Below are 25,414 nucleotides of genomic sequence, written 5' to 3' on the forward strand. Positions count from 1 at the left end.
ACCACCCCAGAGGTGGACATGCGATAACCCAGGAAGGAAACGTCTTGTTTGGAAAACACACATTTCACAGCCTTGACGTACAGGTCATGCTCCAGCAGTCACCCAAGTATCTTACGCACCAGAGACACGTGCACGGCGCATGTGGCAGAATACATCAGTATGTCATTGATATACACCAACACCCCCTGCCCGTGCAGGTCTCTGAGAATCTTGTCTACGAAAGATTGGGAAACGGCTGGAGCATTCTTCAACCCATACGGCATGACAAGGTACTCATAATGGCCAGATGTGGTACTAAACGCGGTCTTCCACTCATCTCCCTCCCGGATACGCACCAGATTATACGCACTCCTAGGGTCCAGTTTTGTGAAGAAACGCGCCCCATGAAATGATTCCACCGCCGTGGTGATGAGAGGTAGAGGGTAACTAAACCCCACTGTGATGGAATTTAGACCTCTATAATCAATGTACGGACGCAGACCTCCCTCCTTCTTCCTCACAAAAAAAGAAGCTTGAGGAGACGGGTGAGGTGGAGGGCCGAATGTACCCCTGTCCCAGAGATTCAGTGACGTATGTCTCCATAGCCACTGTCTCCTCCTGGGACAACGGGTACATGTGACTCCTGGGAAGTGCAGCGTTTACCAGGAGGTTTATCGCACAATCCCCTCGTCGATGAGGTGGTAATTGGGTCGCCCTCTTCTTACAGAAGGCGATAGCCAAATCGTTATATTCAGAGGGAATGCGCACAGTGGAAACACCACGATCTTAGTCGTTGTGGATCACAGTCGTCGCACCGATGGAAACTCCTATGCACCTGCCTGAACACTCCTCTGACCACCCTCGATGAAATCTCCAGATTGTGATTAGCCAGCCAGGGAATACCAGCACCACTGGAAACGCAGGTGAATCAATAAGGAAGAGACTAATCTGCTCCTTATGACTTCCCTGCATTACCATGTCCAGTGGCACCGTGGCATCCCTGACCACTCCTGACCCTAGTGGTCGGCTATGTAAGGAGTGCACGGGGAAAGGTTGGTCTAACGACACCCGGGGAACCCCTAGCCTTAACGCGAGCCCACGATCCATAAAGTTTCCAGCTGCGCCTGAATCGACTAGCACCTTATGCTGTAGAGAGGGAGAAAATCCAGAAAAGGAAATTAGTAAGAACATATCGCCAACAGGGAGCTCTGGGTGAGTCTGCGGCTGACTCACCTGGGGTGAACGAGGAGTGCTCTGCCTGCCATCGCGACTCCCAGACGAGCTCCTCCAGCACCGATTGGCAGTGTGTCCTCTCCGATCACATCTGGTGCAGGAGGAGCCTCCTCCTCCGGTCCCCCTCGATGCGGCCCCCCCTAACTCCATGGAGATTGGAGCGGGAGGGCGTGGAGGTGGAATCAACAGGGCCTTTTCTGGACACCCACGAGCAGCCAGCAAATTGTCCAGTCGGATGGACATGTCAATCAGTTTGTCGAGGGAGAGGGTGGTGTCCCGACAAGCTAGCTCCCTGCGGACGTCCTCCCGGTGGCTACAGCGATAGTGCTCCATCAAGGCCCTGTCGTTCCAACCCGCCCCGGCGGCCAAGGTCCGGAACTCTAGCGCAAAGTCCTGCGCGCTCTTCGTCACCTGTTGCAGGTTCTCCTTGTCTCCTGTCACCGTTCACCCGCCGCTCGGCCCTCTGGTGGGTGGTCGAACACGGCCCGGAACCAGCGGGTAAACTCGGGGTACTTGTCCCTCGCCAAGTCTGGGCAATTCCACACTGCGTTGACCCACTCCAGGGCTCGACCCATCAGACAGAAGACGAGGACGCTCACACTCTCCTCCCCCGAGGGAGTCGGACGAACGGTAGCCAGGTACAGCTCCAGCTGTAGTAGGAACGCCTGGCACCCAGCCGCCATTCCATCATACTCCCTGGGGAGCGCCAGATGCAGGGCACCGGATCCGGAGCTGGAGGAGGGGTGGTGGTGCTGGCGGAAGCGGAGCTGGGGGTGAGGTAGGGCGGCCACTCCTCTCCCATAGGTCTATCCTCTCCATCATCTGGTCCATTGCTGCCCCGATCTGGTGGAGAATGGCCGTATGATGGAATACTCGCTCCTCCATCGATGGGAGAGGAGGTGCAGCTGCTCCTGCTGACTCCATTTTAAGGGTGCGGGATTCTGTCAGAGTCCTTTGTTGTCAATTGTTGTCTATACAATATAACAATGGATAATACAATGGATGTCATAATACAACACAAAATATGGTGTGAAACAATTGGAATGGTAATGAATTATGTATGGAAAAAAAAAGAAAGTCTATATACGGTGTGTGTCACGAATCCCGCCGAAGATGGTGCCTCTTCCTGCTCGGGCGGTGCTCGGCGGACTTCGTCGACGGCCTACTAGCTGCCATCGATTCCCTTTCCTTTTATTTCTGTTAGTTTGGTCTAATTGGTTACACCTGTTTTGAGTTTAGTTTTGTTTGTAGGCTATTTAAGGGCACTAGGCCCACTGGCTATTGTGCGGGCTTGTTCTCTGTTTTATGGTGTTGGTTTAATTTGTGGTCTCCCGGACAGTTTTAGTCCTGTTTGTTTGGACGGGTTGTTTCATGCGCCCTTGTGTTTTGCATGTCCGTTTTTCACTGTTATTGGAATAAAGATCCACGTACGGAACTAACCTGCTCTCTGCACTTGACTACTCCACCCACCCTTCACAGAAGCCGTAACAGTGTGTGCAAAAGGCATGAGGAGGTAGGCAATAAATAGGCCATAGGAGCGAATAATTACAATTTAGCAGATTAACACTGGAGTGATAAATGAGCAGATGATGATGTGCAAGTAGAGATACTGGTGTGCAAAAGAGCAGAAAAGTAAATAAAATAAAAACAGTATGGGGATGAGGTAGGTAGATTGGGTAGGCTAATTACAGATGGACTATGTACAGCTGCAGTGATCGGTTAGCTGCTCAGATAGCTGATGTTTAAAGTTGGTGAGGGAAATAAAAGTTTCCAACTTCAGCGATTTTTGCAATTCGTACCAGTCACTGGCAGTAGAGAACTGGAAGGAAAGGCGGCCAAATGAGGTGTTAGCTTTGGGGGTGATCAGTGAGATATACCTGCTGGAACGGGTGCTACGGGTAGGTGTTATTATCGTGACCAGTGAACTGAGATAAGGCAGAGCTTTACCTAGCATAGACATTACATACAATACAAACTAAAGAGGCAAGTACCCACAAAATCTGGTCACACTGCGGACACAGTGACTGATAAAAGACACATTTTAATGCCAATTGTAGGCGTGACAAATTTTGATCAGATTATGGTGATTGGATCCTCTTGATCGGATTACGACAACCACATGTGAGCACCAGGAAAAAACAGGGCTTCAGTTTGTACGTGGCCATGAATCTTATCCAACTCCAGATAGAGTTCATGTGACTAGTGGGAAGGAAATAACTCATCAATCTTTCACCTACATTCTTGTGCTGTCCATTTCCTGAAAAATTCCCATTGTGGAGATACAAGGGTTTTCTTCCAAATAAACGAATTAACAACAGAAGCCATCTGAGTGCATTAGTCTCTCTTTCAGATTTCTGTCTTTCAAATATCATCTGGTGGGTGATGACACGGCAGCCATTTTTGCACCTGAAATTTTACCACACAACAGCTAAACACAAAAATGCAATACACATGTTTATTACCACTCCCAAAATAAGAACTGCTTTAGTATTCCATTTTTGTTAGTGTTAGATGAGTGGGGAACTTTCTGGTGCAAAAATGGTTGCCGGGGTATCACCCACCAGATGAGATTTGAAAGAGAGAAATTTGAAAGTGGTTGCAGCAAGGTGAGATGCTGGGGTTGGGTGTTTCTGTGGGGGGGGGATCCTAGGTTATAACTTCAACTCTGTGGTAATGTCAGGAGAAAACCAAATCTCTCGGTTGATTTGAGGTGATTTTAGTTGATCTTTCACTGCAATCTTACATTTGTGGTGTATCCTCCCTCCATTTGCTCCCATAAACCAATCCCAACCATGGATTAGTTTATCCTGGCTCATAGGCTGATTGCAGGGTAAGGAACCATCTTACTATTACATAAGAAATCACACCTTTAACTTAAAAGCTCTCAAAGGCAGTTGCCCTATCACTACCATGATGGCTGCTGGTAAATATTGAGAGACAACAAATCATACACTGAAAAATATATATAAATATGTAAAGTGTTGTTCCATGAGCTGAAATAAAAAAATCCCCAAAATGTACCATATGCAAAAAAGGCTTATTTCTCTCAAATTTTGTGCACACATCCCTGTTAGCATTTCCGACAGGTGTGGCATATCAAGAAGCTGATTAAACAGCATGATCATTACACAGGTGCACCTTGTGCTGGGGACAATAAAAGGCCACTCTAAAATGTGCAGTTTATTTATGATAATTTTTTCACCTTTATTTAACCAGGTAGGCCAGTTGAGAACAAGTTCTCATTTACAACTGTGACCTGGCCGAGATAATTGCAATTCGTTCCAGTCACTGGCAGCAGAGAACTGGAAGGAAAGGCGGCCAAAGGAGGTGTTGGCTTTGGGAATGACCAGTGAAATATACCTGCTGGAGCGCGTGCTACGGGTGGGTGTTGCTACGGTGACCAGTGAGCTGAGTATAGGCGGAGCTTTACCTAGCAAAGACTACGAGTGGGTGTTGCTACGGTGACCAGTGAGCTGAGTATAGGCGGAGCTTTACCAAGCAAAGACTTATAGATCAAATGGATCCAGTGGGTTTGGCCACGAATATGTAGCGAGGACCAGCCAATGAGAGCATACAGATCGCAATGGTGGGATTCTCTGTTCCACCTCTACGCAGACGACACCATTCTGTAATACTTCTGGCTCTTCTTTGAACACTGTGTTAACTAACCTCCAGACGAGCCATTCCATGCCAAACAACTTTCCTTCCGTGGCCTCCAACTGCTCTTAAATGCAAGTAAAACTAAATGCATGCTATTCAACCGAACACTGCCCACACCTGCCCGCCCATCCAGCATCACTACACTGGATGGTTCTGACTTAGAATATGTGGACAACTACAAATACCTAGGTGTCTGGTTACACTGTAAACTCTCCGTCCAGACTCACATTAAGCATCTCCAATCCAAAATTAAATCTAGAATCGGCTTCCTATTTCGCAACAAAGCATCCTTCACTCATGCTGCCAAACATACCCTCATAAAACGGACCATCCTACCGATCCTCGACTTTGGCAATGTAATTTAAAAAATAGCCTCCAACACTCTACTCAACAAATTGGATGCAGTCTATCACAGTGCTATCCGTTTTGTCACCAAAGCACCATATACTACAGACCACTGCGACCTGTACGCTCTCGTTGGCTGGCCCTCTCTTCATACTCGTTGCCAAACCCACTGGCTCCAGGTCATCGACAAGTCTCTTCTAGGTAAAGCCCCGCCTTATCTCAGCTCACTGGTCACCATTGCAGCACCCATCCGTAGCACGCGCTCCAGCAGTTATATCTCACTGGTCACCCCCAAAGCCAATTCGTCTTTTGGCCGCCTTTCCTTACAGTTCTCTGCTGCCAATGACTGGAAAGAACTGCAAAAATCACTGAAGCTGGTGATATCTCCCTCACAAGCTATACGCACCAGCTGTCAGAGCAGCTCACAGATCACTGCACCTGTACATAGCCCATCTGTAAATAGCCAATCCAACTACCACATCCCCATGCTGTATTTATTTATTTATCTTGCTCCTTTGCACCCCAGTATCTCTACTTGCACATTCATCTTCTACCACTCCAGTGTTTAATTGCTATATTGTAATTATTTTGCCACCATGGCCTATTTATTGCCTTAACTCCCTCATCCTACCTCATTTGAACACACTATACTTTTTCTACTGTATTATTGACTGTATGTTTGTTTATTCCATGTGTAACTCTGTGTTGTTGTATGTGTCAAACTGCTTTTCTTTATCTTGGCCAGGTCGCAGTTGTAAATGAGAACTTGTTCTCAACTAGCCTACCTGGTTAAATAAAGGTTAAATAAAAAATAAAATACTACTACTGTACTACTACTACTACTACTACTACTACTTGTGGCCAGCAGCATACCACTCTGTATACCACTGTTGGCTTGCTTCTGAAGCTTAGCAGGGTTGGTCCTGGTTAGTTCCTGCATGGGAGACAAGATGCTGCTGGAAGTGGTGTTGGAGGGCCAGTAGGAGGCACTCTTTCCTCTGGTCTAAAAACATATCCCAATGCCCCAGGGCATTGCCCTTGTGTAGGGTGCCGTCTTTCGGATGGGACGTGAAATGGGTGTCCTGACTCTCTGAGGTCATTAAAAGATCCCATGGCACTTATCGTAAGAGTAGGGGTGTTAACCCCGGTGTCCTGGCTAAATTCCCAATCTGGCCCTCAAACCAACACGGTCACTTAATAATCCCCAGTTTACAATTGGCTCATTCATCCCCCTCCTCTCCCCTGTAACTATTCCCCAGGTCGTTGCTGTAAATGAGAACGTGTTCTCAGTCAACTTACCTGGTAAAATAATGGATAAATAAAATACTACTACTAATGTACTAGTACTATTACTAATACAACTACTGCTATTACTACAACTTCTACTACTACTACTTGTCTACTACTACTACAACTTGTAGTAGGAGTAGGAGCAGCACCAATAATGCTCTACTAAATAGATGGAAAACAGTGACTCATTGTTTATAACAAAGGAACCATCCTGCACATCCGAAGCACAGCACAGATTATATGCGGCCACAAATAACTATGTGATAGTAAAGGGCAAAGGATGTCGAAACAATAACCTTGCATATTGTATGATCATTAAAGGGACAATTACCATTGTCCCAAAACACAGCTATTGGCACTACACAGTGGAAGATAATGACTTATGTAGCCTTGAGGAAATATGAGCTTTACACACACCACATCAGCATATGAGATAGGGGAGAGCGATAAGAGAGTGAGCTCACACAGGCAGTGGTTTAAAAGGCCAGGTGGTAGGCTAAGGCAGGTCACTCCTTAGAGTAGAGCCAGTCCAACCCTTCCAGCAACCATGACCTACAACGGCACTTGGAAAGTAGACCGCAGCGAGAACTATGAGAAATTCATGGAGCAGATGGGTAAGAGATCAATAGTTTTTGGAAAATTAGTTTTGGGGGAAAGACACTTCGGCACAAATGGCCTTTTGGTGGATGTTGAAAGCAAAGACAAGTAGGCCTACAAAATGTTTACATAAACAGGCATACAAAGTGCATTTAATGCAAATAAAGTCAATTAACTTTTTGTACCACAGGCAATTCAGTAGTGTGTTTGTATAAAAGCAATTTTTAAAGCATTAAATGCATTTAGATTAGAGGACTATGTATGTTTTCTGACATTTGACATAAGGCACTGTAAAATGATTGCATAATATCTAGCCAGGTGCTGCACTGTAGTACATCCAAATGAAATATCTTGTATAGTCGTTTACGCATGGTTCAATTCGATTTGGAGTTGGACACATGGATTGTGTCTCTGTTCACAGGTGTCAACATGGTCAAGAGGAAGCTGGCCGCTCACGATCACCTCAAGATTACCCTTGAACAAACTGGAGACAAATTTGTCGTGAAGGAGGCCAGTTCTTTCCGCACGCTGGATATGGAATTTACCCTGGGAGTCAACTTTGAATATGCTCTTGCAGATGGGACAATGCTATCAGTAAGCAATGCATTTTTACAGTATTATATAGGATTATATTCTTGCAGTCATACATACAATGGCTGTGGTAGAGCTTAGGCATAGTTTTTATGTTGATGCATAGTGTATTCCCAGGTGAAGAAATTAGTAACATCATAATTGAATGGGTGCATACCACAATTCCAAAGATTTTATTCCTATCTGTTATTTCCAATAACAAATGTTTATTGCATTATTTTTCTGCGCTCAAAGCTATTCAATACTTGATAATGAGTTGCAAAGTACAGGGCACAGTCACATTGGCACTGTTCCAACATGTCCACACTAGGATACCAGTTAAAACACATTCACAATACATTTCTTCATTATGTACAGTTTGCTACTGTGCATTTAGGAACACAGGCCTGATGAAGTATAAAACCTTTCAGCAACTAGATGAATACGATATGGAAATCTTTTTCGATGTGCAGCATGACTGCAAAAAAGATTACCTGGCGTGTTGCCACTTGATTCTTGGACCAGTATCATGATGAATTATTTGACCTTTCACCCCTCAGGGTTCATGGGGCATTGAAGGAGACATGATGAAAGGTACATTCACCAGAAAGGACAATGGAAAGGTGCTGACAACTACCAGAGCCATTGTTGGAGAGGAACTTGTACAGGTTAGTTACCCTCTAAGGAAAATGTTATTTGCATGTGAAAAAAGTGTATATGCACCCTGTTTTACACACCCTAAATGAAAACATATTTACATTTCTGAAGAAGAAAACAGGAAGCAGACCTTGGCCAAAGTACAAATCAAATGCTTGAAAGTACCTAGCTTGATTTACCTTGGAGTTTGCAATGTTGGGACAATTCCATTGATTTAATTATACAGGGCAAACCAAATCAAGTACAGCATTTGACAGAAGTATTTGTCATGGATATGGATTTGAACCAGGTCTGGTTGTAGGATATTTTTGTTGTCATAATAAAATATATACTCTTCCTCCAACAGAGCTACAGCTATGATGGAGTCGAAGCCAAGAGAATATTCAAGAGGGGTTAGAGGAAACCAATCAAACAATCCAACCACTAAGACCAAGAAGAGCTACGTTCAAAACCAGAATGATATCATTTTACAACCTTTCTGAAGCCACTGGACCACTTTAGGTCTTTGTAATGCCAACATCATTTTTAGCTGTACAAGATGCACTGTGTGTAATAGAAATGTGTAAAGCAGGTTTTATTTGCACTTCAAGTTTTGATATTTTAAGAAGTAAACACATTTTTTGAATTATTTATGGACTGATTTTCTGAATTTCTCAATGTCCACAAAATGTATACAGATATTTCTGAATATTCAAGATTAGATGAGTGCAAGCACACTAGTGCAATACACTATTGCCAATGACTGTGACTCACTGTTGTCAATCATCAATGGAAATCAAGTGACTGCAAAAACCAGAGGCATACAAAAAACATTTAGTGATTGCATAATTTTAAGTTTATTAAACAATGAATAAAAATAAATGCATAGGCATCTCCAAAAATATAAAGTGTACACAGTCAGCTATACTGTACATGTTTCTTTTCAAATGGAACATGTTAAACCTTCTCAGCGAAAAAATGCAAAGGCACTCCAGATATAACAGCAGAGCAATATATACAAAATCTATACTCCCAAAAATACCCAGTGAGAAAAACAATTAAAACCTTTCCGCTGAAGCAAGACTTACATAAATAAATAATAAACTGTATATTACATGAATAATTTAATGTAAAGCATTGAAATAACCAACTTTACAACAAGCAAATAAAAACACTACCAGTGAGAACTGGGAACACAGTTTCATGTTGAGCTCAAAAAGATTAAAGAGGATTCATATATCAACAGCCTAAGAACATTAGTGGGCAAATACTATGACATCCATTGTTGTTAGTGTCCCGGTTTGTTGAGTCTTACCCCAAATTATTTGAATGCCAAAATGTCATAACAAAAAATGAAATTTACCAGACATAATGGCAAAACCATTAATTTTGAAACAGCATGGATTTAAATAAATTACAAAAATCAAATGACGGATCACAATTGGATTACATTTTGTTTTGATAACTGAAAAAGGACAGCGAAGATGCTAAGTTTTCAATAGCTTTTTTCTCTTAAAGATTTGTGCACATAGACGCAGCACTACATTTTATGCTGAAGAATGTAAAAGATTCTAATATCGGGGATATTGACTTGCATTGAATTTGTGCCATAGATGGTAAAAAGTTTGCATTTGGAGACAGTCGCCAGGTAAACAAAACCAAAGCACGGATTGCTGTCTCACCTTGTCCATAGACTGCATAGACCAACATGTAATTTTGTAATTTGGGTGAACTATCCCTTTAAATTATTTTTTTCTTCTGAAAGTAGCAGGGTCCTCTGGGACATGGGGCAAGATTCAGAAGATTTGTTTTTGGTTCTGCCCAACCATGTAATTGCTTTACCTGTTCTTTGCACACATTGCAAATTGATAGAGGAACATTGCAATTAAAATAAATCATTACGTTAAAGAATCTACATACGTATCCCCAGTTAGCCGCAATGAAGTTTTGCCTATTGGTGACTTAAATACCATAAAACTACAATGCAGCTCTGTTGCAATTTTTTATAACAGGCAATGGAGTTGAGATATCTGGAAAGTTTTCAAGAGACATTTTCCTCTCACAAAGAAGCACTTTGCATGAGCAAACTAACCAGAACATTTTAAATATGTAATGACACATGATCCAAGGCAATTTCCAAATGCTGCAAAATTTCAACATAAATCATGAGCTGCAGTGTTCAGAAATCCCCATGGATAAAGTACCATCCCACCTATATAAAATATTACGGATAGTTTCCTCAAGCAAACTGTCACCAACAAAGTGTTCTACTGTGAAGTGTTAAAGGTTAAATGCAGCTGTTTTTATCTCAATATCAAATCATTTCTAAGTAACAATGAAGTGCCTTACTTTGATTGTTTTCAATTCAAATGTTCAAAAATAAACAAAAATATCTTATTAGGAATAGCAAATTCTCGAGCAAGAATTTTGCTAGGACTGCCTGGGAGTGATTTGAGCATGGGAAAACTACAAAAAAAAGAAGCTTTTGCTGTTAATGGCGGAGAGGTTTGGAACTCTCGTATCTTCGACCCATCTCTCAGTCTATTAACTAATTTACTGCATGTTGATGTCACCATGGAAGGCCAATACTCCCTCCCACCAAAACAGGCAGATATTTCAGACGCTCTTTTCAAACAGCTTACACTAAAATGGTATTCATCATTATCATAAAGTCACAGTATTATTCCAACCTCATAGTGTGGAAATATATATAGAACAAGATTTTGACTGCACTGGGCCTTTAAAGTTTACACATTAGCATGATCTGATTGGTTTTATGGATCACCAAAACTGAAGCCATCTCCCATTGGGTTATTTACCAAATACTTTTCTTCCTTTAACAATGTGAAATGTGAAAATGTTGTATGTAAAAAAGTTATGGTAAAAGTTATGGTTCCTGGTTTTTGACAGGGAAATGACCCCTGACCTATCCAATGAAAACAGTATGAAATGAATTCTAATGTGAATTATATTTGTTTGGCTTCATTCAGAAACATCTAGAGGGCAACTTGCTATCAGATTTACCAACATTTAAATCAATTGCACCTTAAATTGTGATACTATGGGTGTCATTGCCAAAAACGTATTGACACAATCATGCTTACATAGTGTCCAACACTTTTGGCCCGGATTCAATCCGAACGTAGGTTATAGAAATTGATGAAAACATATTGACACAATCATGCTAGCATAGTATCCCACACCTTGGAACACTATGCTTTTTTCAGACTTACGCTATTTTCCGATTGAGACAACATTAGCAGCATTTACCGTAAATAGGATCTCCGTGAATGTGGAAACATTGGCTTTAAAAGCTGCAATAGCTATAACTCGCGATCATATTGAATCCCTGCCGTTATCTTCTCCCTAAATAAATACAATAAATAATAACAACTTAAAGGATTTTTTTTGCTGTTTTCAAACTTACCTCTATTTTTTTCCACTTACTCTGAAAGTAGTCTATGGGGCCAAAGAAACTGTCATCCACAGGTTTGATTTATTTAAATAGCCACTATTAACAATTGGAGTGATAGGGGCAAGCTCACCATGTTCAAAATTGCACGACCAAATCAACTCAAATACCTTCAAATCACTGGTGCGAAGGTGAACGGCAAGGGACTGGAGTGACAAACCACCCTTGCCGTCTCTGTCTGGCCGGTTCTCCTCTCTACACTGGCTTGCTAGTGCTCTCCCATTCCGTCCCTAAGATAGGTGCATCACGTCGTGCAAGGCTTTTTTTTTATAGCTATACTCAACGTTATCTTCCTGTCCGGTTTTGGGCTTGTGTGGTGGGGGAGATCTTTGTGGGCTATACGCCATCTTGTCTCTGGGTAGTAAGTCGGTGGTCTGTTGATATCCTTCTAGTGGTGTGGGGGCTGTGCTTTGTTAAAGTGGGTGAGATTACATCGTGCCTGGTTGTCCCCGCCTGGGCGTATCGTCGGGCAGGGTCACAGTGTCCCCGACCCCCCGTCTCAGTCTCCAGTATCTATGCTGCAATAGTCTATGTGCCTGGGGGCTATGGTCAGTCTGTCCTATCTGGTATAATTCTCCTGTCCTATCTGGTGTCCTGTGTGATCTAAATTATGCTCCCTCTAATTCTCCCATCTCTCTCTCGCGCTCTCCCCTCCCGGAGGACCATGCCTCAGAACTACCTGGCCTGACGACTCCTGGCTGTCCCTGTCCCCAGTCCACCTGGTTGTGCTGCTGATCCAGTTTCTGCTGTTCTGCCTGGAACCCTGACCTTTTCACCGGACCGGTTACCTTATCCCAAAACTGCTCTTTCGACCCTCTCTTTCCCGCTCTCTCTCTCTCGACCTGTCTTGACCACTGAATGCTCAGCTATGAAAGGCCAACTGACATTTACTCCTGAGGTGCTGACCTATAGCATCCTCTATAACCAATGTGATTAATATTTGACCTTGCTGGTCATCTTTGGAACATTTGGACATCATGAAGATATTTGATTGATTGAAGTTACTTCTAATTCTAATTCTGAACATAGTGAGCTTTACCCTATCATTCCTTTCACTTTTTGGTTAGCAGTGGCTAAAGTTGGTCAAGTTAGCAGTGGTTGAAATAAATCTGATGTCTCTCCTGCCCTATAAAGTACTTGCATGGTACTGTATGTGGAAAAATTGAGGCAGGTCAAAAAAGTGTAGATATCATTTAAGTAAACCCAATAACATAAACCAATTGGAATTTGGATGTCGGTTGGATACAAATGTAAAGTATGCCATGCGCATGCTCATACTGTACACATCACTATTGTTACCTCTTTATAAGCCCTCATGCAGGTTGGCTAACATTATTACAGTTGTCTATTCAGCAGGATAACAAGTATACAAACACAATGATAGTGTTTGTATTCTGAGATTGCTGAATTTGCCGCTTATATTCGGAAACAGAATTTGTGTTGGCTACACAATCAGAGATGCACATTACCTTAAACCAAAAGGTATAGAGTGTTACTCAACAGGTAATCATTATATTTTACTGTATTATGACTTGGACTGCCCTTTCCAACTTCCAACTCATCTATCAACATAGTCCACTGTCAGAGAAAAAATGTATCTATCAAACTGTATCTTACTTTAAAATACATAGAAGTACTTCAGTAACCCACAGTGCATCAGTGATTTGACATTTGACACTGATTACAGTTGAAGTTCTGGGAGCAACACTTTTCCAGCCAGCAGACTCTTTGGCATCCAGTTCAATAGCTTATTTTATATGGACATCAGACCTATGAGTAAGAAGAGGACAGTAGATTATTATGACAGTAGATTATTATGATATGGATTATATGTGTACGCCATGAATACATTTTCACTGTTTACATTAAGAGAGAAATTACATTTAGCAGACGCTTTTATCCAAAGCATACATACATTGTTTATGTATGGGTGGACGTGGGAATTGAAACCACTGCCCTGGTGTTGCAAGCGCCATGCTCTACCAACTGAGCAACAGAGGACCGCATTACTAATGTGTGTTATAGAGCTTGTGGCTAAAAACCTTTCTTGTCCTTACACACTTCTTGTATTGCAGACCTGTGTAAAATATCTGTCAATGTCAAATATTTTCAAATACATGGAGTTTCATTTCATTTGGTTGAGTACAATGAAACCAATGCAATAATACTAGAAGTGCACCACACATACTATATATTTTTGATTAACAGATATTTTTAAGTATTTAAACTACTCAACCTATGTATTTGATCTAAGTCTGGTTTATTGGTTGTGCATTTTTCAGCTCTTGTTTTTGCTTGTTTAAGTTTACATTTGAGTAATTTAGCAGACACTTGTATTCAGAGCAGCTTCGTTAGTGCATTTATCTTAAAGGCCCAATGCAGCTGTTTATATATGAATATCAACTCGTTTCTGGGTAACAATTAAGTACCTTACAGTAATAGATTAACTTTAACTACAGTAATAGATTAAATAGATTCATTTTTAAATTAACTTTTCTCAAACAAAAATTTAGCTAGAATATTTTATTTGTCAAATGTCAATCATCATGTCACCAGAATAAGACCTTCGATATTTATTGTAAAGGAGCATCAGGAAGTTCATCATAACTTATTATATATAGCCTAAACTCTTTTGGTTTACATTACATTTACATTTAAGTCATTTAGCAGACGCTCTTATCCAGAGCGACTTACATACTTTACCGAGTCGTAGTGGGAGGACCACACACCATATCATCGCGTGACTCCAAGTTTACTTCGATACGATGGTTATTATATCAATATACGTGTATAAAGGCTTTTCCACCGACATTTTACAGACACAAAAATTCACACTTCGAAGAAACACATTATCGGTCGGCATTTATACAATTGTATCGAAACTGCTCCCATCACAGCTGTGGATGGAAAATTGTTACTGTAAGCAAACATTTCCTCAATAAGTAGCAAAGTCAGTGCTTGTCCTGAGTGGTGGTATTGAACAGCTTCAATTCTAGTATACAGATGAATATATTTATTTATTTTATTTAACCTTTATTTAACTAGGCAAGTCAGTTAAGAACAAATTCTTATTTACAATGATGGCCTACCAAAAGGCAAAAGGCCTCCTGCGGGAACGGGGGCCTGGGAATAAAATCAATACAATATAAATATAGGACAAAACACACATCACAACAAGATAGACCTAAGACAACAACATAGCAAGGCAGCAACACATGACAACACAGCATGGTAGCAACACAACATAACAACAACATGGTAGCAACACAACATGGTAGCAGCATTAAATATTGTACAAACATTATTGGGCACAGTCAACAGCACAATGGTCAAGAAGGTAGAGACAACAATACATCACACAAAGCAGCCACAACTGTCAGTAAGAGTGTCCATGATTGAGTCTTTGAATGAAGCGATTGAGATAAAACTGTCCAGTTTGAGTGTTTGTTCCAGTTCGTTCCAGTCGCTAGCTGCAGGGAACTCAGGGATGTGTGTGCTTTGGGGACCTTTAACAGAATGTGACTGGCAGAACGGGTGTTGTATGTGGAGGATGAGGGCTGCAGAAGATATCTCAGACAGGAGGGAGTGAGACCTAAGGGTTTTTTTTATAAATAAGCATCAACCAGTGGGTCTTGCGACAGGTATACAGAAATGACCAGTTTACAGAGGAGTATAGACTGCAGTGATGTGTCCTATAAGGAGCTTTGGTGGCAAATCTGATGGCCGAATGGTAAAGAACATCTAGCCGCTCGAGAGCACCCTTACCTGCCGATCTATAAATTATGTCTCCGTAATCTAGCATGGGAAGGATAGTCATCTGAATCAGGGTTAGTTTGGCAGTTAGGGTGAAAGAGGAGCAATTTCAATAGAAAAAAACAAGTCTAGATTTAACTTTAGCCTTTTATATGTGCTGAGAAGGACAGTGCACCGTCTAGCCATACTCCCAAGTACTAGTATGAGGTGACTACCTCAAGCTCTAAACCCTCAGAGGTAGTAATAACACCTGTGGGAAGAGGGGCATTCTTCTTACCAAACCACATGACCTTTGTTTTGGAGGTGTTCAGAACAAGGTTAAGGGTAGAGAAAGCTTGTTGGACACTAAGAAAGCTTTGTTGTAGAGTATTTGGCACAAAATCCGGGGAGGGGCTAGCTGAGTATAAGACTGTATCATCTGCATATAAATGGATGAGAGAGCTTCCTACTGCCTGAGCTATGTTATTGATGTAAGTTGAGAAAAGCGTGGGGCCTAGGATTGAGCCTTGGAGTACTCCCTTGGTGACAGGCAGTGGCTGAGGCAGCAGATCTTCTCACTTTATACACTGCACTCTTTGAGAGAGGTAGTTAAGCAAACCAGGCCAAAGACCCCTCAGAGACACCAATACTCCTTAGCCAATAAAGTCCATAAAAATAGCAGCACAATGTTGCTTCGACTCAAGGGCAATGGTGACATCATTGAGGACCTTTAAGGTTGCAGTGACACATCCATAACCATATATACATTTATATATGTATACATGTATGTAAATATATAGAGAGAGATTTTTTACTGCATTAAATTAATGTGTCCTCATCATCACCAGTGAAATTAAATTCATTTGTGCCTGCCCTTCTCTCACTGATTTTGACCCAGGCGAGTGCAGCATGTCATCCCGTAATGCACAAAATAAACTGCATCTGTATGCATAAAAGGATCTGGTCACAGAGCCATCAAAAAGGTGCTGATAAGAGGAACTGTGATGCATGGCAATTCCTGAAAGGTCACAGCGTTTCACTTACCAGGTAATATCGTCACAAATAGCCACGCTCATCCAGTCCTTTGGCTGTCACTGGGTTCCATTTTGCAGTGGGCTTATTGCTGTTATGGCCTGTTTTTGTGGAAAAAATAAAACAATATAGATATAGATGAACTCAATGAAAAAACACACATGAAAAAAAAAAATATATATATATATATTTTTTTTTACAGATGACGTCAAAGCTCATTTTGGGTAGATGCCAGCATTTAAAATATTTGGATGCTTTATATTTCTAATTAGAGTTGTAAGTTTACTGTTGCGACCACTTGTTTTGGAACAGTGTACTTACTGTACATGACTGCCCGTAGGTGTTTTTACAAGCTGCTGTGACTGTCCAAGCTTACCTGCATCAGGCCGGGTTTTGGGTGGGTCTAGCATGGAGTGTGTGTTTGCGGGGTGCAGGTGGTGGCTGGGGTGTTCTCCGGGCTCCGTTGGTGCTTTGGGCATGATAGCTGAGAGGAGGAGGGGTCGCTGGTGATGATACTTAAGTCTGTATGTGTCTGTCATGCAATTGTCCACGCTGAAGTATGTGGTGAGGGAAACCCCTTGGGCTACCGCTGACTCGGCTCCAGGTGGCCTGCAGATGGGGAGCCTCTCCTCACTTTCGCCCGATGACGGGTTGCTCCTCTCTGGGTCCGAGCCCGACTTGGAGCTGGCACTCGACGAGGGCCTCTGCAGAGGGCCATTGGATTCCGACCTCTGGTTGGGGCTGGGGATATGTGAGGCCGGGGTGGGCCGGACGCTGGGCCGGGGGCTGGTCTGGGAGGGCTCTTGGAGTAGCCTGGGACGGAAGCAATGGCGGCCAACATCCCCCTGGTGAGGGGAAGCTCGCTGGGCGGCTTTAGGGTGAGGCAGTGACGGCATGGAGGGCTGATGTTGAGATGAGGGTTCTTCCAGTTCGATATGGGGGAGTTGGTGGAAGGCCAGGTGGTGGGGGGGACAGGGGCAGGGAGACTCGGACAGAGGGGGCTTGCTGTTGCTGGAGCGGTAGGCACTGTCCTCTGGTTCCGAGAGATTTCCAGCCAGGTCGTCAGAGCTGTTCCACTCCGAGCTGCTGGTTTTACCCAAGCGCCGCACGGCGGGGCTGTCGCCATGGTGACCACCTCTGTTGTTGTTACTCATCTCTGGCGATCCCATCATGTGACTACTCCTGTTGTCTGAGGAGCTTGCGTCCCTCTCTAGACCTGCTCCTTTCTTAGAACTGCCAGAGCTGTATCTACATTTTCGCCTGTTGAATAGAATACAATAGAATAGAACACAATAGACTTTTTAAGTGCACAAAATATGGATGTACACATTGACAATTAACAACATTAAACATATCAATAACAATAACAATATCCAAGTTGGTGCATTACCTTGAACTTGGACTACTTTTCAGGAGATGTGAAACTTGATGGTCGCAGTTCTTTCCCTGAGTTGTCAGTTGATGTTTGCCTAGAAAACAAATAGACAAAGCTGACTCACTGCTAAGGACAAAATTCAAATGAAACCCCAAAATCATGTAACCACCAACATTTAATGGAGTTATTTATTTACATTATTTATAGTATGGACATTTTTCCCCCCACAATAAATCTTGATACTTTGTCCAAAAGGGAAAAGTAATACAACTTGGGGGTGATTCCATTGAATAAATTCAATCAACAGTTAATCAGGTCTATTTCTTCATGATTTCTAAATTTGGAATAAGTATTTGACATTTTCATTTAAACCTCCATTTTCTAGAGACAGATAGAAACTGACACCTAATCGCAAAGAATAGAAATAACAAACAGAGAAACACACAAGAGAGACATTAGAGCGAGGGAGAAAGCGAGAGAAAGAAAGAAAGGGATGGACAGGCAGGTAGACAGACAGAAACAGAGAGAGAAAAGAGAGAGAGAGAGAGAGAGAGAGAGAGTGAGAGAGAAAAATAGGGAATGGCCTATTTTCAGGGAGATAGCCTATTTCTCTCACAGTGCCAGTGAGTTGGGAGAGTAAAAGCATTTCTGTTTTTCTGAAGCACGGTGGCAGCACAGTGTTGATCTCCACCGCCATTGTCCCTGCCACCGGATCGACCAATCGGCAGACGGGCCAGCACAGCAGGAGGCAGTATGCATGCTAAATTCATCCACTTTAAAAATAGAAGCGTCTTTTTTCCCCCCACTGACCTAGAGGTCCATGCAAGGATAAAAGCTGTGGGAGTCGGTTTGGCTCTAGATTCATACAGGCTTGACTGTAGAAGGAAGCATTGCTATAAGCTAACGCATTCAGGTAAAGGGATAAAACATGTGCAACTCTATGCTCTTGCATAAAACAATGAAAGAATGCTTGCAGTCAACACTCGATAACATGAAAATGGAAAAAGGGGTCAGCACTCACTTGATTCAGTTACAATAAAAGCTTTCAATAGCTTAGCTTTTATATATTTTACGGGGAACATATCCTACACACAAGCTAACATATGACTAAGATGGAAATAGTCAAGTCCAGCTGCGGCATCTGAACAAGAATTTGGGGATTACTGTCAGATTAATGAATGTGGAGGGGCTTTGTGGGTGAACAGGTTAAATCAACAGGTGGACATTCTAGAGACATACAGACAACCAGCGCACAATTTACATTTATTCACCCCATACTGTGTTTTCATTTTTTTTTCTGTGACTAAAATGTCCTCTTTAGCCTCTGAACACACACAGGATAAAACGTAACTAAAATGCCATACTCTGGCCCCTCAATAATAAGATCAAGCTCTCAACATGACAACAACAAATTATAGTCAGGATGTTACTGCATTTTTATATTTTGCCTAGCCTCATTCTCCGTGTGGAAAATAGTTAGAAACCTACAGTACTACACAACACATATCCTACTGTACACTACACATGTCTGATAGATTTTGATGTGACACTTACAGTACTGCTATTTACAGTAGCAACAGTTGGCCATTTGTTAGCTCGGCTCAAAATCTATTTCCACGCTAGGTTTATTTAGCGTTTTCTTCTCGGAAATCGTCATGTTTTTTAAATAGCTAGTGCAGATTAGAACGTAAGAGATTTGAAGGGCTTGGTCTTGCATGACTCACCAGGGCTGTGCAATCATGACAAAAATCCTTTGCGTTTAGGGCCTATTGCCCCCATATTCAGTTGGCCATAATCTAGCACCATTAAATCAGGGGATCAAAATGAAAAGTCCCTTAATCTGCTTTTCCTTCTTTTTTAAAGCCTATGTTTCCCTGAAACATTGGTATGGGGCAGGGGAAGATAATACTGATATAACTCTTTTCAAAACACTGAGGATTTTGTCTTTGCTCGGATGTAAATACAAAGTCGTCTTATAATACAGTTTGAACATTTTATCAAGGGTTGAAATATGATAGTGTGATGGAAATTAAATAAAACATTTCCATCACAATAGATAGAAGATACATTATGTATTGTATTGACTTAGAACTATTACTATGATTTTGCAGTTATAATGCTATATCTTTGCAAGAATAAACATTTTTTTAAGTGTTCTGAGAGATTTGTTATGAATGCAACTCTTTAGGGACAGTTTGAAATATGAAAAAAATATTTTCACATGACCTTCCCCTTGCACACAATCCCCCTCATAAAATTAAATAAAAAATAATTATTACCACCATAAATAACAATAACTGTAGCAACCTTGTGTTTATAAACGTGGATTTCGTCTTTAGAAGGTTGAGGGTTCTTAAAGGGTTGAGGGTTCGCCGACCACCACAGACACGGTCACTCAAGCTCACTCTCCATGCCTTTACACTACGACAAGAGCCAGCTGCAGACAATGATCAGCTACTGTAGGGGGAATCATATTTTCAAAATTTTTATGCTATATTTATAATTATATAAAATATATGAAATTAATTTTCCACCAACAGGTTTCTATACCAATGCGCCACACAACCAATAAGCAAGAAATAACTGCATACCGATTACCAACTTCAAGCACTCATCTTCATGGTTTGTGTCTTCAACACCACAACCAAGTAGAGTATGTCAGTCTCGAAAAAACAGAAAATATATCCCCCCCTAATCAATAACGAAGGCTTGGTTTGACAATCTCCAAATGTCATGACATTTTTTGTGTATTTTGTAACAGTTGTCTCTTTACATTAATCAAATAGCAGTTAAGCAGTTTGGATAATGGAATTATATTCAAGTGGAGTGTATGAACGTGAGAAGATAGCCGACGGGAGACTTTTGAAGTGGCCTAATCAGATTAAAACATCGTGACGAGTTGTGTTTATGCCACACATAAAAGGTAATACATTTAAAAAGTGAAATTACAAATATTTAGGCTATATTGAAGCGTTAGGTTCTAGGTCAAAGAATAGCCGCTCGGATCAGAGGCAGAACACTTGTTATTCTTTTGTGAGGACAGACACTGGGAGATGAGAAGCAAGTACAGGGAGTGATTTAATAGATACACGGACAAAAAACAAAACAAGAACAGCGTCTGGACAGGGGGGGAATAACAACATTAATGCAGACAATGAAAAAAACTGAGGAAGTGACAGATATAAGGGAGGCAATCAATAAAGCAATAGAGTCCAGGTGATTCCCATGAAGCGCTGATGCGCGTAACGATGGTGACAGGTGTGCGTAATGGTGGGCTGAGCGCCAGAAAGGGGAAGCGGGAGCAGGCGTGACAACTTTCCTGAATAATGGGCCTGCTGGGAGCATAGGTCTATGTGGACACTATATAGGACGACTTCGGAGAATGATGATCGGCAACAGACAGCGCATTAGTATCAGAAGTAAATATACAGCCAGACTGTCCTGCTACTGTGCCTTTCTATAATCTGTCCTGAGTAAACCCACAACTGATCCTAATGAAATTAATGGAATGAAACATTCAAATAACCGGGCTTTTGCACCATTACAATTTACAGCCCAGAGTAGAATTTTACTCAATTGAATATATTTTTGTGTGGTGTGATTGATAGTTAACCTATTGCAGATCTTGACAAAATATTCACCTACCACGATTGTCACTATGGATAGAAGGCAGTATAGACAGTTGACTGGTAGACTACCCAGCTAGCACATAACATTCTGAGAACCATATGTTTCTTAGAGCTTGGTGAGTGCGTGGTTGTCCTATGGTTATTTTGCATACAGTCTTCCCAAAACATTCTGGGAATGGTGCAGGATACCCAGCTACTGTAGCACATACACTATATATAGAAAAGTATTTGGACACCCCTTCAAATTAGTGGATTTGGCTATTTCAGCAACACCCATTACTGACAGGTGAATAAAACTGAGCACACAGCCATGCAATCTCCATTGACAAACATTGGAAGTAGAATGGCCTTACTGAAGAACTCAGTGACTTTCAATGTGGCACTGTCATAGGCTACCACCTTTCCACCAAGTCATTTCATGAAATTTCTGTCCTGCAAGAGCTTCCCCAGTCAATTGTAAGTGCTATTATTGTGAAGTGGAAACGTCTAGGAGCAACAAAGGCTCAGTGGTAGGCCACACAAGCTCACAGAATGAGACCACTGAGCGCTGAAGCATGTAGATGTCCTCGGTTGTAACGCTCACTACCGAGTTCTAAACTCTACAAAAGCTGCCAGGAGCTTCATGAAATGGGTTTCCATGGCCGAGCAGCCGAACACAAGCCTAAGATCACCATGCGCAATGCCAAGTGTAGGCTGGGGTGGTGTAAAGCTTGCCGCTATTGGACTATTGGAATCTGACCCAATGCATAGTGCCAATTGTAAAGTTTGGTGGAGGTGGAATAACCCCTTGGCCCCTTGGTTCCAGTGAAGGGAAATCTTAACACTACTGCATACAATGACATTCTAGACGTGCCAACAGTTTGAGGAAGGCCCTTTCCCATTTTACCATGACAATGCCCCCGTGCACAAAGCGAGGTCCATACAGAAATGGTTTGTCGAGATCACGTGGAAGAACTTCACTGGCCTGCACAGAGCCCTGACCTCAAACCCATCAAACACCTTTGGGATGAATTGGGACGCCGACTGCAAGCCAGGCCTAATCGACCAACATCAGTGCTTGACCTCACTAATTCTCTTATGGACAATTGGAAGCAAGTCCGGTAGCAATTTTTCAACATCTAGTGGAAAGCCTTACCAGAAGAGTGGAGGCTGTTATTACAGCAAAAGGGGGGCCAATTCCATATTAATGCCCATGATTTTGGAATGAGATGTTCGATGAGCAAGTGTCCACATACCTTTGGTCATGTGGTGTAACATTCTGAGAACCATATGTTTCTTAGGTGGGAATTTCAGTACTTCAGCATAACGTTTCCTACAGGTTTCACCATGGTTCTATTTATAGTAATGTTCTCAAATTGTTCCGAGACCGTTAAGAAACAATGTCATTCTGTTAGAATTTCAGTACTTCAGCAGAACGTTTTCTACAGGTTTCCTCATGGTCCTATTTAAAGTCATGTTCTCAGAACATTAAGAAACAACATTCCTCTGTGGGAATTTCAGTACTCCAGGATATTATTTTCTGCAAGTTTCCTGATGGTGATATATATTAAGTCACAAAAAGAAAACTTTCCATAAAAAAAACACAAAAAAACATTACTAACATTCAAAGAACATTCTAAGAATGTCATTTAAAAATAGACACAGTTCCTAGAGAAAGTATTCACACCCCTTGACCTTTTCAAAATGTTGTAGTAATTACAGCCTGAATTTAAAAATGATTACATTGAGACTTTGTGTCACTGGCCTACACACAATACCCCAAATGTCAAAGTGGAATTATGTTTGTAAAAATTAAAAGCTTTTGTAAAAATTAAAAGCTGAAATGTCTTGAGTCAATAAGTATTCAACCCCTTTATTATAGCAAGCTTAAATATGTTCAGGAGTAAATATTTTCTTAACAAGTCATAGTGTTTAACATGATTTTGAATGACTACCTCATTTCTGTACCCCACACATACAAATATCTGTAAGGTCCTTCAGTTGAGCAGTGAATTTCTTACACAGATTCAACCACAAAGACCAGGGAGGTTTTCCAATGCCTCGCAAAGAAGGGCACCTATTGGTAGATGGGTAAAACAAAAAAAAGCAGATATCGAAAATCCCTTTGAAGATGGTGAAGTTAGAAATTACACTTTGGATGGTGTATAAATATACCCTGTCACTACAATTTTCACCTAAAATGACATACCCAAATCTAACTGCCTGTAGCTCAGGACCTGAAGCAAAGATATGCATATTATTGATACCATTTGAAAGGAAACACTTTGAAGTTTGTGGAAATGTGAAATTAATGTAGGAGAATATAACACATTCGATATGGTAAAAGATAATACAAACAAAAAAACATGTCTTCAATTTTTTTTTCATCATCTTTGAAATGCAAGAGAAAGGCCATAATATAATATTGCAGTTTAGATGTTATTTCGATTTTGGCCACTAGATAGCAGCAGTGCGTGTGTACAAAGTTTCAGATTCATCCAGTGAGGCATTGCAATACTGCACAGTATATTGTATCAAGTCTGCCCAAATGTGCCGAATTGGTCAATTGATACATTTTCAAGTACATAACTATAGAGAACATACAAACATTTTATGGTAATACAACATTTAAGTTTACACACTCCCAGGAATGTCATACATGACGGATCATTAGCTTATAAATCTAGATGGCCGGGCAGGGTGGGTGTGGAGCAAGAGACAGCAGGGGTTGAAACTGTAGAACCCAGTTCCTACATTTGAATATAAAAAAATATTTTATCAAACAAAACGATGCTACATTGTATCTCTGGGACCCTGAGGATGACAAATCAGAGCAAGATTACTGAATGTAAGTACACTATTTACCTTCAGAGGTGAATGTATCAAACCAGTTGCAGTGATAAAAGTGTTTTATTGTTGTGCACTTTCCTCAGACAATAGCATGGTATTTTTTCACTGTAATAGCTATTGTAAATTGGACAGTGCAATTACATTAACAAGCATTTAAGCTTTCGGCCCATATAAGACATGTCTACAGTATCTCCTGGAAAGTTTGCTGTTACTTACAACGTCATTCTAGTCACATTAGCGCACGTTAGCGCATGTTAGCATCAACCGTCCCGGTATAGGGACACCGATCCCGTAGAGGTTTCCTAACTCAGTTGCTGGAGAGGAAGGAAACTTCTCAGGGATTTCACCATGAGGCCAATGGTAACTTTAAAACAGTTACAGAGCTTAATGGCTGTGATCAGATAAAACTGAGGATGGAACAACATTGTAGTTACTCCACAATAATAACCTACATGACATAAAAATATTCAAAAACATGCATCCTGTTTAAAACAATGCACTAAAAGTGAAACTGTAAAAAATGTGGCAAAGAAATTAACTTCCTGTCCTGAATTCAAAGCGTTATGTTTGGGTAACTCCAACAGAACACATCACTGACTCTTCATATATTCAAGCATGGCGGTGGCTGCATCATGTTATGGGTATGCTTGTCATGGGAAAGGACTAGGGAGGTTTGTAGGATAAAAAGTAACGGAATAGAGCTAAGCATAGGCAAAAATGCACCTTTCTGTAGGACAATAACTTAAAACAAAAAACAAAATCATATTCGCCTTCTGCCCATCTAAGTCTAAATTTAACTCCAATTGTATCGTCTTGCTGGGGGTGGCAAGGGGTAATTCCGTCCAGCGCTGTATCCCGGTTGTCCTCCACGGTCGTCTCTGGGGTTTCCTCCTCCTCCATACACTGGAGTTGCTTACCAAGACGACACTGAATGTTCCTGAGTGGCCTAGTTACAGTTTTGACTTAAATTGTCTTGAAAATTTATGACAAGACCTGAAAATGGCTGTTGAGCAATGATCAACAAACAACTTGACA

At 41.6% G+C, this 25,414-nt stretch overlaps 2 protein-coding genes across 3 annotated transcripts in view; one reads left to right on the forward strand and one right to left on the reverse strand.

Moving 5' to 3' along the window:
* The first annotated feature begins 7,003 nt into the window (after positions 1-7,003).
* fabp2 (fatty acid binding protein 2, intestinal) lies at positions 7,004-8,959 on the forward strand. Its single transcript, XM_064925992.1, has 4 exons — positions 7,004-7,121; positions 7,526-7,698; positions 8,235-8,342; positions 8,678-8,959. The coding sequence occupies exons 1-4, from the start codon at positions 7,055-7,057 to the stop codon at positions 8,726-8,728; spliced, it is 399 nt and encodes a 132-aa protein (XP_064782064.1). The 5' UTR covers positions 7,004-7,054; the 3' UTR covers positions 8,729-8,959.
* Positions 8,960-9,143: 184 nt separating this feature from the next.
* The window catches only part of usp53b (ubiquitin specific peptidase 53b), a 52,842-nt gene continuing 36,571 nt past the window's right edge, over positions 9,144-25,414 (reverse strand). For both annotated transcript variants that reach the window (XM_064925991.1, XM_064925990.1), the window contains exons 16-19: positions 17,937-18,015; positions 16,923-17,806; positions 16,559-16,647; positions 9,144-13,552 (exon numbers count right to left, since the gene is read on the reverse strand). In XM_064925991.1, the coding sequence (XP_064782063.1) occupies positions 16,571-16,647; positions 16,923-17,806; positions 17,937-18,015 (1,040 nt within the window). In that variant the 3' untranslated portion in view covers positions 9,144-13,552; positions 16,559-16,570. The remainder of the gene's footprint in view (positions 13,553-16,558; positions 16,648-16,922; positions 17,807-17,936; positions 18,016-25,414) is intronic.

This window comes from Oncorhynchus masou, chromosome 20 (genome assembly GCF_036934945.1).
Source record: "Oncorhynchus masou masou isolate Uvic2021 chromosome 20, UVic_Omas_1.1, whole genome shotgun sequence".
In the NCBI taxonomy this organism is placed as follows: Eukaryota; Metazoa; Chordata; class Actinopteri; order Salmoniformes; family Salmonidae; genus Oncorhynchus; species Oncorhynchus masou.

Coding starts and splice junctions, on each gene's coding strand:
- fabp2 (XM_064925992.1), top strand. CDS start 7,055: ATGACCTACAACGGCACTTGGAAAGTAGACCGCAGCGAGAACTATGAG. Junction 7,122..7,525: donor GAAATTCATGGAGCAGATGG/GTAAGAGATCAA, acceptor CTCTGTTCACAG/GTGTCAACATGGTCAAGAGG. Junction 7,699..8,234: donor CAGATGGGACAATGCTATCA/GTAAGCAATGCA, acceptor TTCACCCCTCAG/GGTTCATGGGGCATTGAAGG.